We start from the raw sequence: 13223 nt of genomic DNA, 5'->3' as shown, positions 1-13223 counted from the left end.
AATCAAAAACATTGTGCCTGACCTTCATGCATCTGGGGGCTTTGTTGAGAACTGTCTCTCTCAACCACAGGACAGCTTCAGGAGGCCAAACACCCCCATCTGCATTCAGATCTGCCAGGTGACACTTAATAGCCTACAAAAATAACTTGAATTTAGCAGAGTGCTACAAACAGGCTCCAAATATAAAACTCGCTAAATGCAAAAGATGTGTAAAACTGGCTGGCCAAAATGGACTTTAAGTGTATAATGCATGGTTTGAATAGCAAACAATGACAATCTGAGCCATGCTCTTTTTTTTTTTTTTTTTGTTCCTTTACACAATCTGTGCTAATGTGCGAATTGTTCACGTACTTCAAAGTAGGTCTGCAACTAAAGATTATTTTGACAATCAATGCATCTAATGATTATTAGAACGATTATTTGACTATTCTGGCGATTATTGCAATGATTAATCATGAGCTCTTAACCAACTATTCAGCTTGTGCCCAACTTAAAAGGTTGTATTAAACATTCTTGCTAACAATAAAGATGACAAAAATATATATTTTTAAATACCTCTAAATAACATTCAATGAATTAAAAAGGAAAAGATATTTAAGCATAATTCAGTAAAACATTAGCTGCAATAAACCACAACCATATTGTTATCAAGTGTTTTTGTCTTGTCCATTTAAAATGACCTAAAAATTGTCTAATGTAAATGTAAAAATTCTTAACACGATACATTTACTTGAGCAACATAAGATATTAAGATTTGCTTTAAGAGACAAATCTAAGTGTATTTTGTATAAGTGCATTTTTTCACTTAGTTATACAGTAAAGACTAATATATATATTATATATATATCCCCCCACCCCAAGATCTATTCTCTAAAAGCTAGTATAAATATCTTATATGCTGCTTCTCAGGTGTATGCATCTTTTCTTTCTTTTTTTTTAAAAGGATTTTTAGATATTTTTAAATATTTGTATTTTAATTTAAAAATATTTATTATATATTATGATTTAATAAGTCACGAGCCATCATGTTATAATCTAGCTGCAGCAAGCACGTACACTCGAGGGATGAGCGTCACTGCGACAGAGTCATCATCAGAGGCATCAGCCAGATGGAGTTCAATCTCACCCCCTTAGATCAGGACACTTCGCCCAACTCATAGAAGAGGTGCTGACCGCCATGCTGAAATGCCATTTTCGGAGTTTGTAGTTATTTACATGACCTGCTTCCTTATTATTTGAACTTTAATAAAGCTATAACGCATTAAATATAACTGCACTATAGATGTAACGCCAGGGTTTTCATTTAAAGGTGTTCGACACTTAAGTTTTGCTGCAGCGGCGCAGCAACACCGGCTCCGCTTATTCCACAACGAGAAAGCTTCTGTATTTACTTTTGTATTATTCCCCCATACTTTGCGATCTACATCACCTGAAGCTGTGAAAATTGCATCTGGACTGTGAGCTGTCTGTGTATTCTTCCTCCCCTCAGTCAGGCGTGAGCTGCGGTGCTGCTCTCGCGTGCCATCATTTGAGTTTCATATGATATCATGTTATGTTAAATGAGATCAAACGACTATTCGCCAACAAAAATTCTTGATTAATTTTTATTGTTGACGCTGTCGATAATGTTGAATAATCAGTTTCAGCCCTACTTCAAAGATCATCTCAGAGATGCAATCATAAAAACAGGTTAGGGTTTTTCAACTGAAATTTCTTCAGCTGAGTGCTTGATCACTGAATGGGTGGGCCCTATTTTCTACCCAAATGTACTCCTTTCCTTCTCCATACTCTTCTCTTCCCATCACTCTGGTACACGTTGATCTTTGTCTCATCTGTCCATAGGATGTTGTTCCAGAACTGTGAAGGCTTTTTTAGATGTTGTTTGGCAAACTCTAATCTGGCCTTCCTGTTTTTGAGGCTCACCAATGGTTTACATCTTGTGGTGAACCCTCTGTATTCACTCTGGTGAAGTCTTCTCTTGATTGTTGACTTTGACACACATACACCTACCTCCTGGAGAGTGTTCTTGATCTGGCCAACTGTTGTGAAGGGTGTTTTCTTCACCAGGGAAAGAATTCTTCGGTCATCCACCACAGTTGTTTTCCGTGGTCTTCCGGGTCTTTTGGTGTTGCTGAGCTCACCGGTGAGTTCTTTCTTTTTAAGAATGTTCCAAATAGTTGATTTGGCCACACCTAATGTTTTTGCTATCTCTCTGATGGGTTTGTTTTGATTTTTCAGCCTAATGATGGCTTGCTTCACTGATAGTGACAGCTCTTTGGATCTCATATTGAGAGTTGACTGCAACAGATTCCAAATGCAAATAGCACACTTGAAATGAACTCTGAACCTTTTATCTGCTTCTTGTAAATGGGATAATGAGGGAATAACACACACCTGGCCATGGAACAGCTGAGCAGCCAATTGTCCCATTACTTTTGGTCCCTTAAAAAGTGGGAGGCACATATACAAACTGTTGTAAGTCCTACACCGTTCACCTGATTTGGATGTAAATACCCTCAAATTAAAGCTGAAAGTCTGCAGTTAAAGCACATCTTGTTCGTTTAATTTCAAATCCATTGTGGTGGTGTATAGAGCCAAAAAGATTAGAATTGTGTCGATGTCCCAATATTTATGGACCTGACTGTAAGTGTGCACAATTATTAGGCAACTGAATTACAAAAATAATTTCTACCAACTCAATTGTTTATTCTCAATTTTTAGAGTAGGTGCAACTGCTTGAAGAAAGTACTTTCCAGAAACTGGCAGTAGATTTGAGAGTTGAGTTTCAGTCCATCTTTAACTCAAAAAGGTCCATCTACCTCATCCTTAATGATAGCAGCCCATACCAGTACACCACCTCCACCTTGCTGGCACCTGACTCAAAGTGGTGCCCTGTGTCATCAGTGATCCAGCCACAGGCCCATCCATCTGGTCCAACAAGAGTCACATTTCATCTGTCCATAAAACCTTTGAAAAATCTGTCTTCATGTATTTCTTTGCCCAATCTTGACACTTCAACTTGTGAATATATTCATGTTTCAGCCTTCTTGACCTTGGTCATGTCTCGGAGCACTTGACACCTTGTACTTCTGGACACTCCAGTTAGGTTGCAGTTCTGGAATATGGTAGCATTGAAGGATAATGGGTTCTTGATAGCTTCACGTTTAATTCTTCAAGTCTTTTGCAGTTAATTTGTGCCTTTTCTTCTCCACGTGTTTTTTTTGTGCAACCTGGTTGACTATTCGCAACAAAACATTTGTTTGTCTGGTGGTCACATTTAGCTATTTCAAGAGTGCTGCATCCGTCTGAAAGGAATTTTACAATATTTGACTTTTCAGTGTCAGTTAAATCTCTTTTTTGGCCCATTATACCTGAGGTAATGAAGGTGCCTAATAATTATGCACACCTTCATATAAGTTGTTAGTCACTTTCACCACACCCACCCTCATTACACAAATACATACCACCTGAAAATGATTGAATCCAATAAGCGTTCAAGTTTATATGGATAGGAGTTGGAAAACGTGCATGGAAATAATGATAAGATCAGAATACTCACTTGCCTAATAATTGGGCACACAGTGTATCTGTTGTCAAATAGCTCTTCAAGGCAATACTAAAATTATGATCCCTCTTATTTATTTTTTTTAAAACAACACACGGATGTATTGAGATTTACTGTAGTTGCACGAGCCGTGCTCAGAACTGCCCCACATTGTGCCGATTCCACGAATTAACTAGACAACCATGTCCGTGTTAAATGGCCCTAATATTAGCAGTGGGCTTTTACAGTGTTTTCGGATGTAGCATTTGCAGTTAAATCATGAGATGTAACTTCTCAGCGAGTGACAATTTCTATTGTGCCGACTCATTATCAACGTCGTCGCTGCATTAGGGGCAAGTGGGGCTGAGCCCCGCAAGAGGGAGTAGTTGTGCAAAATGCATTTATCATACATTTATTTTAAGAAATAATATATTTTCTGCATCTTGAACCTTTTTTGTATGTCCATTATACCAGAAAAAAGTAGGAATTATTTTGAGAAATTCTATCATTATAAAGTTGCATTAAAGCCTTTTAATTGATTTCATTTGCTTTGCGTGAGGCTAGCCCATTGTCCTCAATGTTATTCAAGGGAGATCTGTAGAACATCATGCAACAAGCCTTTAACGATGGCCTGAGGGGCTCGTTTGCCTTTACCCCGGAGCCAATTAAAAGCTTTGACCATATGTGTCAAGCTGTTGATATGAGCCTCATAGATAACCACTTCTGAGTGCACACCTGCATAGTGAAATTCATGGGTAAGTTTTAAAAGCTAATATGTTGATGGTAGGATAAGTTGAAGCGCACCACTCATCATTTCAATGAATTGCATGCCATTGCTTTGAGGAGTTGTGTTGTTGATGCATTGATTTACACTAGTGGCCAAAGGTTTGGAATAATGTACAGATTTTGCTCTTATGGTAAATTGTCTGCACTTTTATAGCACTTTTTTAACCTTAGCAGCTTTCAGCGCTTCATACAGTGACTCATTCACAAACACACACTCACACACCAATGAAGGCAGAGCTGCCATGCAAGGTACTAGCCTGCCATTGGGAGCAACTTGGGGTTCATTGTCTTGCCCAAGGACACTTCGGCATGTGGAGTCATGTGGGCCAGAAATCGAACCACCAACCCTGCCATTAGTGGGCAACCAGCTCTACCACCTGAACCACAGCTACCCCATGGATAGAAATGGGTACTTTTATTCACTAAATGTATAGTCAGGACATTCATAATATGAAAAATTACTATTTGAAAAAAATTGTAAAACTACTTCAAAGAGTTCTCATTAAAAAATCCTACACGTGCAGCAATGACAGCTTTGCAGATCCTTGGCATTCTAGCTGTAAGTTTTTCCAGATACTCAGGTGACATTTTACCCCACACTTCCTGTAGCACTTGCCATAGATGTGTCTGTCTTGTCTGGCACTTCTCACGCACCTTACAGTCTAGCTGATCCCACAAAAGCTCAATGGGGTTAATATCCATAACACTCTTTTCCAATTATCTGTTGTCCAATGTCTGTGATTCTTTGCCCTCTCTAACCTTTTCTTTTTGTTTTTCTGTTCAAAAGTGACTTTTTCTTTGCAATTCGTCCCATAAGGCCTGCACCACCGGAGTCTTCTCTTTACTGTTGTACATGAAACTGGTATTGAGCAGTTACAATTCACTGAAACTGTCAGCTGAGGACATGAGAGTCATCCATTTCTCAAACTAGAGACTCGGATGTACTTATAGTCTTGTTTAGGTGTACATCTGGCCTTCCACATCTCTTTCTGTCCATATTAGAGCCAGTTGTCCTTTGTCTTTGAAGACTGTAATTTACACCTTTGTATGAAATCTTCAGTTTTTTGGCAATTTCAAGAATTGTATAGCCTTCATCCTCAATGAGTCTGTCAATCAAAACAATGATTGACAGACGAGTTTCTAGAGAAAGCGGTTTCTTTTTTGCCATGTTTGACCTAATATTGACCTTAAGACATGCCAGTCTATTGCATACTGTGGCAACAAAAAACAAACAAAAACAATGTTAAGCTTCATTTAATGAACCAAATAGCTTTCAACTGTGTTTGATATATTGTCAAGTGATTTTCTAGTCCCAAATTAGCAATTTAGCATGATTACTCTAGGATAAAGTGTTGGAATGATGGCTGCTGGAAATTATTTTTTCAAATAGTGATGGTGCTGTTTTTTTACATCAGTAATGTCCTGACTATACTTTGTGATCAGTTGAATGCCACTTTGGTGAATTAAAGTACCAATTTCCTTCAGAAACCGCAAAATCTGTATATTATTCCAAACCTTTTGGCCGCCAGTGTATATTACAGTAGATTACAATAACTGCTAAATATTGTGAGTCTGTTTGCTTTGATTAGATTTGTTACATTGTTCATGTGAAATAATACACACAGCCTTAGACTATTTGCCCAGTTATGGTTTTCCTTTCACTGTAACTTGAGCTTTTTGACAAGGATGTGCATGTTTTAGTGGTGTTTTGTGCCAAGATGAAATTATTAGGGATGTTTATGGCATCATGTTCAGAGGTTGCACTAGAAAAACAATCTGTCACTCTCTGTAAAATTCTGTCATGATCTATTTTTATCCGTCAAACTTGCATACATTTTATAAGTACTAGAGCTTCATTCAGGGGTGTAGCATCCATTAGGCAGATTCATGACAGTAGGCTTATATAATCAATTTTTTCATGCCTACGTGTGGTGAAACCAAGGTGTTCTAGGGAACGTTGTAGGGTGAACGCTCTACCTGTCAACCACTGCGCTAAAACAAGGTTTTTAAACTTTGCCAGTTAGTGCAATCATACATGGATGCAGTAATTAATTTTTTCATTGTTCCTCATTTGAACAAAGTGCCACATGAGAAGCACGTCTCTGAAGCACAGTTAACACAGTTACTGCACTTAAATAACTGACAATTCTGCTCCGATTGCTGAATAATTGGCAGAAATTATGTGCTGCTTTTTACGTGCTTTCTTTTTGTTATTATGCATTTCTGTGATTTAATATCATGCATTAACTCACTGACATAACAATTGATGTATACAGTCATAAAATCAGAAACCCTCTAAGCCTCTACTCAAAATCCAAACACAAGAGAGTTGCATAATGCCAGGTGTAAATGATGACGGTGCCTGTTAATACGCTTCTTAACACATCTTAATAGGAAATAAATGGCACACACATACAGCGGGAAGGTGAGAGAAGAGTAATATCAAAACTGATGCACTAGGTTAAAACATTTTCTTGTTTCTTTTTCATGTCAAAATGACAGACAGCATTTGGAATTATCCATCAATGTTTCCAAAATCTGTAAAATCGGGATAAGTGATTGTTTGTGCCCACCAGAAATTATGACCACTGCTCATTTTCCCAAACCAGTCAGCAGAAAGATTAAGAAAGACATCTCAGTATAGACTATTATTTCTTTAAATAGGGATAATTTTAGATAAAACTAAACTGAAAGGACAAATTTAAAATGCAGTAGAAATAAAAACGATATTAAAATTCTAAACAATAATAACCCTTGTTGTAAGGACTAACGCTTCTTTCACTTTCTTTAGTCTATGTTTAAGTGGAGTGGAAAAAGCAACAATGAACTGAAATGTCAACAGAACACAATAAGAACTGTGTTGAAGGACAGTTTTGTCTTCATACACCTGAAGCATATGCTTTACACTTTGAAGTTTGTTCAGCAGGTGTTTGTTACATTTATATTGAACATTTTTTTGTAAATGTTTTTTAGTAGTGTTAAAATAAGCTTAAAAATATTGATGTTGAGTTCACGGTTACAATTTGTATTCAGATTCATACTGACTCTGACTGTTATGGACTTGATCTTGAGTCAGACCTGACAAAGGTGGAATCGAACCCAACACTACAAAATATAGCTTGGCCTGTAATAAGTACTTGGAGGTAAAAATGTTTAACAATGCTAGCAGTTGTGGAAATAAATAAGCAAGAAAAGGAGTGAGACTGGTCTGTATTTACCTGTGGTGGTATGGTGATGAGCTCTCGGAGGTAAATCGGCGGGATCTCTCTAAGCTCACTAACCTCCAGAGAAGCAGGAAGTCCCAAATCCAAAAACAGGATGTCCAGCACTTGACTACCATGAAGGTTAGTGATCTGCACAAAGATGGAACATGCATTCACTCACTCATTCCTTTATTTAATAATTAAACCAAATAGTATTGGTATTATTTAAATTTGTGATGTAGTTACATTAACTGCCAATTAAGAAAATAACAAGAGATTGAACGGAAAGACCAGCTCACCTCTACTCTTGCCCATTTGCCTTTGTATTTTGCTAGACACACTTTCCCACAGAACGGCTTGGACACCAACAATTCCCATGTTAACTTTGAAACACAATTACAAAACAGACAGAGTAGGATGTATCTTACTTAAATGGCATTAAAATAACTTGTGGGTTAATAAATACAAATTTTTGGGTGAAATATGGCTTTGAACTGGGATAGGATAAAGTATTGGTGCGTGAAATAAATGACATCACCTTTAATTTAACCTTTTCCACATACACACAGGAGGTCAGCATTTATTATCTCCTTGTCCTCAAGCCTCATTTATATAGATCAAAAACAACTTAAATTCCTCAATTTAATTTTAGTTGGTTACCTGAGAGCTGAAATGTGCCTCAATTTTGTCCAAGATGTCCTTGAGCTTGGCCTGGCCTCGAGAAGGCAACTGACAATAAATACTGCCATCAAAGCACACATTTGTGACACAAACGTTTGTGTACACACTGTTCACCTGAAAAGATGCGAGGGATGTAGAACTGACAATGATTGTTTGATAGGTCCATAAAATGTGCAGCAATAAAATAATCTTTTGATATTGTTTGTGTGATACCGACTGACCTGTAGAGGATTCTCCATGGACTTATCCTGCAGCGCTTTCAAACAAACAGCGTTCACATTGACATCATCATTTTGAGAAGTGTCATACAGCACAATAAGGGGTGTGTCCTCTCGCTCCACAATCTCAGCCAATAGCGTGCGTCCAACAGCTAATGAATCCAGAGTCTTCAGAACGACCGCATCTCTACTGAACTGCTCCAGGCCTGACATGCAAACAGAAAAAAAAATACATATCACTCACTCGTTTTCACACTCTCAAACATGAATGCACAAAGTCCTCTAGTGAATGTTACCTGCAAGTTGGCAAGTGGTTGCCTGGAAGGGAAGAGTGAGGAACTGGTCTAACAGCTGCAGGAGCTTCTTCCTGCTGACCACCTCAGAGAACCCATGATCCACAAAGTACACCTAGGGAAATGTAACAAAAAGCCTAAATAACATCTAATACAAATCCATTCACCATTTTACTTTATCGCTACAGTCTTTTTCCAAACCATACCAAAAAAAAAGAAAAGAAAAAACACTTGATGTTTCCCCATCTAACCTAACCAATAACCACCAGACGCCTATTCACTCTTTATTTCTGAAACAGAAAGATACACAGACTCTGGTACCTTCACATTATCTTCTGTGACCTGGTGGACCTGAGCTCTTAGTACTGCATCATCTTCTATAGCAACTGCCAGCATTTGTCCTATTCTCGGGGAGAGGAGACAAAGTCCAGACCCAACTTTACTATAAAACTGTAGCATGGCCTCCTCCATCTCCTCCAGTGCTTTAGAGTAGCCCTCCCCAACAAACCTGAATAACAAGCAACCACAATAAATCAACAATTGTCACATTAAAACAAAAAAATGTACAGCCCTAACACACCAAATAAGTCTTTTTTTGAGCAAGATACTATCTCAAAATAATGAGATTTGAATTAAATATACTATTTCAGAATATGATAATCCAAAAATGAGATAGTATTGGATTAACATTATTTTGAATTAGTATTTTATTTAATTGGAATCGCATTATTTTGATATCTTTTTTTAGATACTGTATCAAAATAATTCTATACTAATTATTTTGATACAGTATCTAAAAAAAGATATCAAGATAATGAGATACTATCTCAAAAAGAGATATCAAAATAATGATCCTAACTCAAAATATTGAGATACTAACTAAAAATGAGATAATCCAAAAATAATGAGTTACTAACTCAAAATAATGAGACAGTATCTCAAAATAATTACCCGTGCACTGATTTTTTTTTTCTACATGGCAAAATATATTAAAGCAATATATTTCCTCAAAAAGCTGCACGATTTGAAGTATGATTCATATCCATTGCACAAACGTGACTATTTAATTTGCATTACACGACAAAGTTTTATATTTACAAGTTTGTTCAAATCCCGAACCGCAGTAAGAATAAAAGCAATAGTGATGCTTTTCTTAAATCACAATTTTATGGTGGTAAAATTTTTAATTAGTTTTACAAGCCTATGGGAAGGGCAAATAATACAGAACTAATCTAATTTCAGAGACATCCTGTATGTAATGATAAAATACCAGTTTGGCACTCTCAACAGGGCAAGATGGCAAAATGCTTATTATTATAGCAGGCTGGCCAGTGTTACCTGAGAACAACGTTATTGGTGTTGCCAATCTCCATCACCAACACAGACTTAAACTCTGTCATTGGGATACTCAGAGGCGGCACATGTTGGTTGCCAGAGCAGGTTATAAGAAGTGGGCGTGGCCTTGGGCGGGGCTGTGTCTGGACATGAGATGGTAATGTGTATAGGATGGCTCTCTTTCGAATGTCTGGCATGGGGTATTCAACTAGACATGTACCTGCCAACAGAGACAGATCGTCCAATATGTACTGAGGAAACTCACACCTGAGAGAAAAGATAGAACATTAGTTTAATGTAGACTTTATTACATTTATTAAATGTGGTAAGCTCTATCTGCTTATGCACAAATTTCCCCCATGGGATCAATATGATACCTACCTACATAATGTTTTAAACATTAACTGCACAACATTGCATTCTGTTTCATATAAAATTTGTTTTATTATTATTATTAATATTATTATTATTATTATTATTAGACACTATTCTGCACATTATGCATTTAGTAAACAAATATTCCATTCATACCCAAAGGCCTCCTGGAAAAGCTGTGGAAGTGCATGAGCCCACAGCCCCTGGCTGTATTTATTAAGCAGCTGCCGTAGTTTCTCCTTGAACTCTGGATTCAGAGGCTGGTCAGATGGTGGGGTAGAGGGAGGGGTGATGAGTGAGTGGGTGGGAGGTTTGGGTGTTTCAGGAACTGGAAAGTGAGGCGTGCTGGAGTCGGGCGACATTGGGCTTAAGGGTGCCTGAGATTTCTGGGCTGGATGAGGAACGTTAATGGCAAGAGCACTGAGAATGTGGATAGTTTGCGGACCAGGTGATGGTGGTTTAAGAGTAGCAGAGTTTGAAGGCTGCTTGCTGGGAGCTACAGTAGGCACAGTTCTAGGTTTTGGTGAGGGCTCCGAGACAGGATACACCAGCCGGTCCACTATGTTATTGTTGCCTGGCTTTTCAACCTAAAAAAAAAAAAAAACATTTTCCAATTCACTAACTTCAGTACTTTAAGAGCCTCATGAATGGACTGACAAGCACAATTTTCTTTCTTGTGTTGACTTGACACATTAAAAATGTGCAATATTCCAATGTATACATCACAACCTCGAACCATGACGTTCTACTAGCTATTTCTACCAACAGGCTGGTGGTATTTGGAGGAGGGACATTCTCAATCTAAAGGGTATTTAATTTAGTACACCATAGGTAACCTATTTCAGCTCAATATGTCATCAATCAATATATTGTGAACACGAATTTGGGAACTGGCAAGGGTGTTCACCCACTGAACAATAGGACACTTGACTTTAATCACAATTACAAGCTTGTGCATTAAAACACAGCTGGTATTAAATCAACAATATCACTGTTTAAATGACACTGTTGTGCATTTTCGTTTAGATATTTAAATGTACAGTGTTATAATGAAAGATAAATTATGTAAGGAAATACAAATATTATGTTTATTTTAGAGTGTATATAGAGTGTATTTTTAACCTTCAAATAACTAATATTTAAAAGATTGTTTCCCTGTCATGCTCAATATGGATGAAAGATATTACAAACAAAATCTCTTTTTAAGAGGAAAATTAGGCTTTGACTTCAGTTTTAAACTAGTTCTTGTCTTCTAAAAACTCAAAAGACATGACGAAATTTCCCTGGTTTTAACAGTGCATTCTGGGAATTTTAGGAAGCGAATGTTTCAGTGCACTGGAATGATTTCGCGATTGAGTCAGAAAGAAATGGCCAGCTTTCTGATCAGTGCCCTTACTACTGAACTAGGGAGCTGATTGAGATGCACCCCATGAGAGTCATTAATATTTTTGCTCCACTTACCCAGAATAGGAATAGTGAAAATAATTTATGCATTTACATGCTAAAATCCTTAACACTAGCATAAAGATGGTCTCAAAGCTAACAGACACGGAATAAAAGCCAAAAAAAGACATAAAATTTATAATAATAAAAAATAAAACCATTGAGCTAAGGTTGGAAGGAATCATTTCCCAAGTTGTCAGCATATGTTTGAGAGTGTGCTTTTTAGATCTCTCACATTGCAGATGTGTGTCCAGGTCTCCACTTCTTTGTGCATATGAAGCTCTTCCTTAAACATCTCTCTGTAGAGCTGAGGGATCTTCGACAACCACACTCCACTGCAGTACTTCTGCAAAAGCTGTTTTATGCGACTCTGAACCAGCTCAACTTTAGCATGGTTGACAGGCTTATTCTGAGCTAAAGAAAGCAACACATGCCATTGTTATGTCACTCAGCACATCTTGTATTCTGCCAGTTGTGCATGAGAATCAACACATAACACCACTTTTGTGCCACCTTTTCCGTGTAAATGGCAATACGGTTAGATAATAATTCAGTATCGTACCTGCAAACTCAGTACAGTAGTAAAAGGTGACAGAGTAACATGTAAAAGCATATGTTATTCTTTGTTATTCTATTACATTTAAAAACATATTTTAAGTGGACCCTTATTGTAGAGACTTTTTTAGTTTTAGACAAAACACCAAAACATTCAATTATGGCGATTTTGAGAGAAGCATTTCTATTATTATTATTTAATTGAGTATGTGTAGCATTCATTTAGCTGTTGGCTAAAGCATTTCTAAAAGAGGCTATTTACACTAGTGTCAGAATCTAACTTTTCAATTAAGGTGCAACATTTCAACATTAAGGGAATTGTTAGGGCATATTCTTTCTAACTTTGCAAAATATGACGTCACTGTTTTACGTCAAATATTTTAAATTAATCAATTCCAAATACATGTTCAACCTGAATAATCAGATAAGCTGTTAATTATAAATGTAAATAAACATCAAATAATTTCTTGTGATAGGTATATACCAGGTCTAGAATAGAAAAACAAATGGCCTATATATGTTGTTATAAGTAACAAATTTTTTGCCCCCACATTTTCAATTTCTTGGTCATTTTTGTCACCTTCAGTGGCATTTTTACCCTGAGAAATTGTTAATTTCTGACCCTGGTTCAGACCAAACTATTTCCTTAGCTAAAAAAAAAGCAAGCTGCAGTGCAGTGAAAGGCAGAACGCAGGTGTCGAGACATTTTTAACAGTTAAAGTTATTTTATGGAAACTAAAAACACAGCCAAACGTGGCAAAAAGACATTCATCTTGTACATGTTTATATG

At 37.1% G+C, this 13223-nt stretch overlaps 1 protein-coding gene across 1 annotated transcript in view; it reads right to left on the bottom strand.

Moving 5' to 3' along the window:
• The window catches only part of LOC127651900 (tudor domain-containing protein 7A-like), a 29305-nt gene that overhangs the window by 5604 nt on the left and 10478 nt on the right, over positions 1 to 13223 (bottom strand). Inside the window, exons 5-14 of the mRNA XM_052137951.1 lie at positions 12114 to 12292; positions 10592 to 11022; positions 10064 to 10327; positions 9047 to 9233; positions 8729 to 8840; positions 8436 to 8638; positions 8194 to 8328; positions 7833 to 7916; positions 7549 to 7683; positions 23 to 133 (exon numbers count right to left, since the gene is read on the bottom strand). Of these exons, the coding sequence (XP_051993911.1) occupies positions 23 to 133; positions 7549 to 7683; positions 7833 to 7916; positions 8194 to 8328; positions 8436 to 8638; positions 8729 to 8840; positions 9047 to 9233; positions 10064 to 10327; positions 10592 to 11022; positions 12114 to 12292 (1841 nt within the window). The remainder of the gene's footprint in view (positions 1 to 22; positions 134 to 7548; positions 7684 to 7832; positions 7917 to 8193; positions 8329 to 8435; positions 8639 to 8728; positions 8841 to 9046; positions 9234 to 10063; positions 10328 to 10591; positions 11023 to 12113; positions 12293 to 13223) is intronic.

Source organism: Xyrauchen texanus, chromosome 11 (genome assembly GCF_025860055.1).
Source record: "Xyrauchen texanus isolate HMW12.3.18 chromosome 11, RBS_HiC_50CHRs, whole genome shotgun sequence".
NCBI classification, from domain to species: Eukaryota; Metazoa; Chordata; class Actinopteri; order Cypriniformes; family Catostomidae; genus Xyrauchen; species Xyrauchen texanus.
Note: the sequence above shows the minus strand (reverse complement) of the source record. Positions and strands in the feature narration are given on the sequence as shown.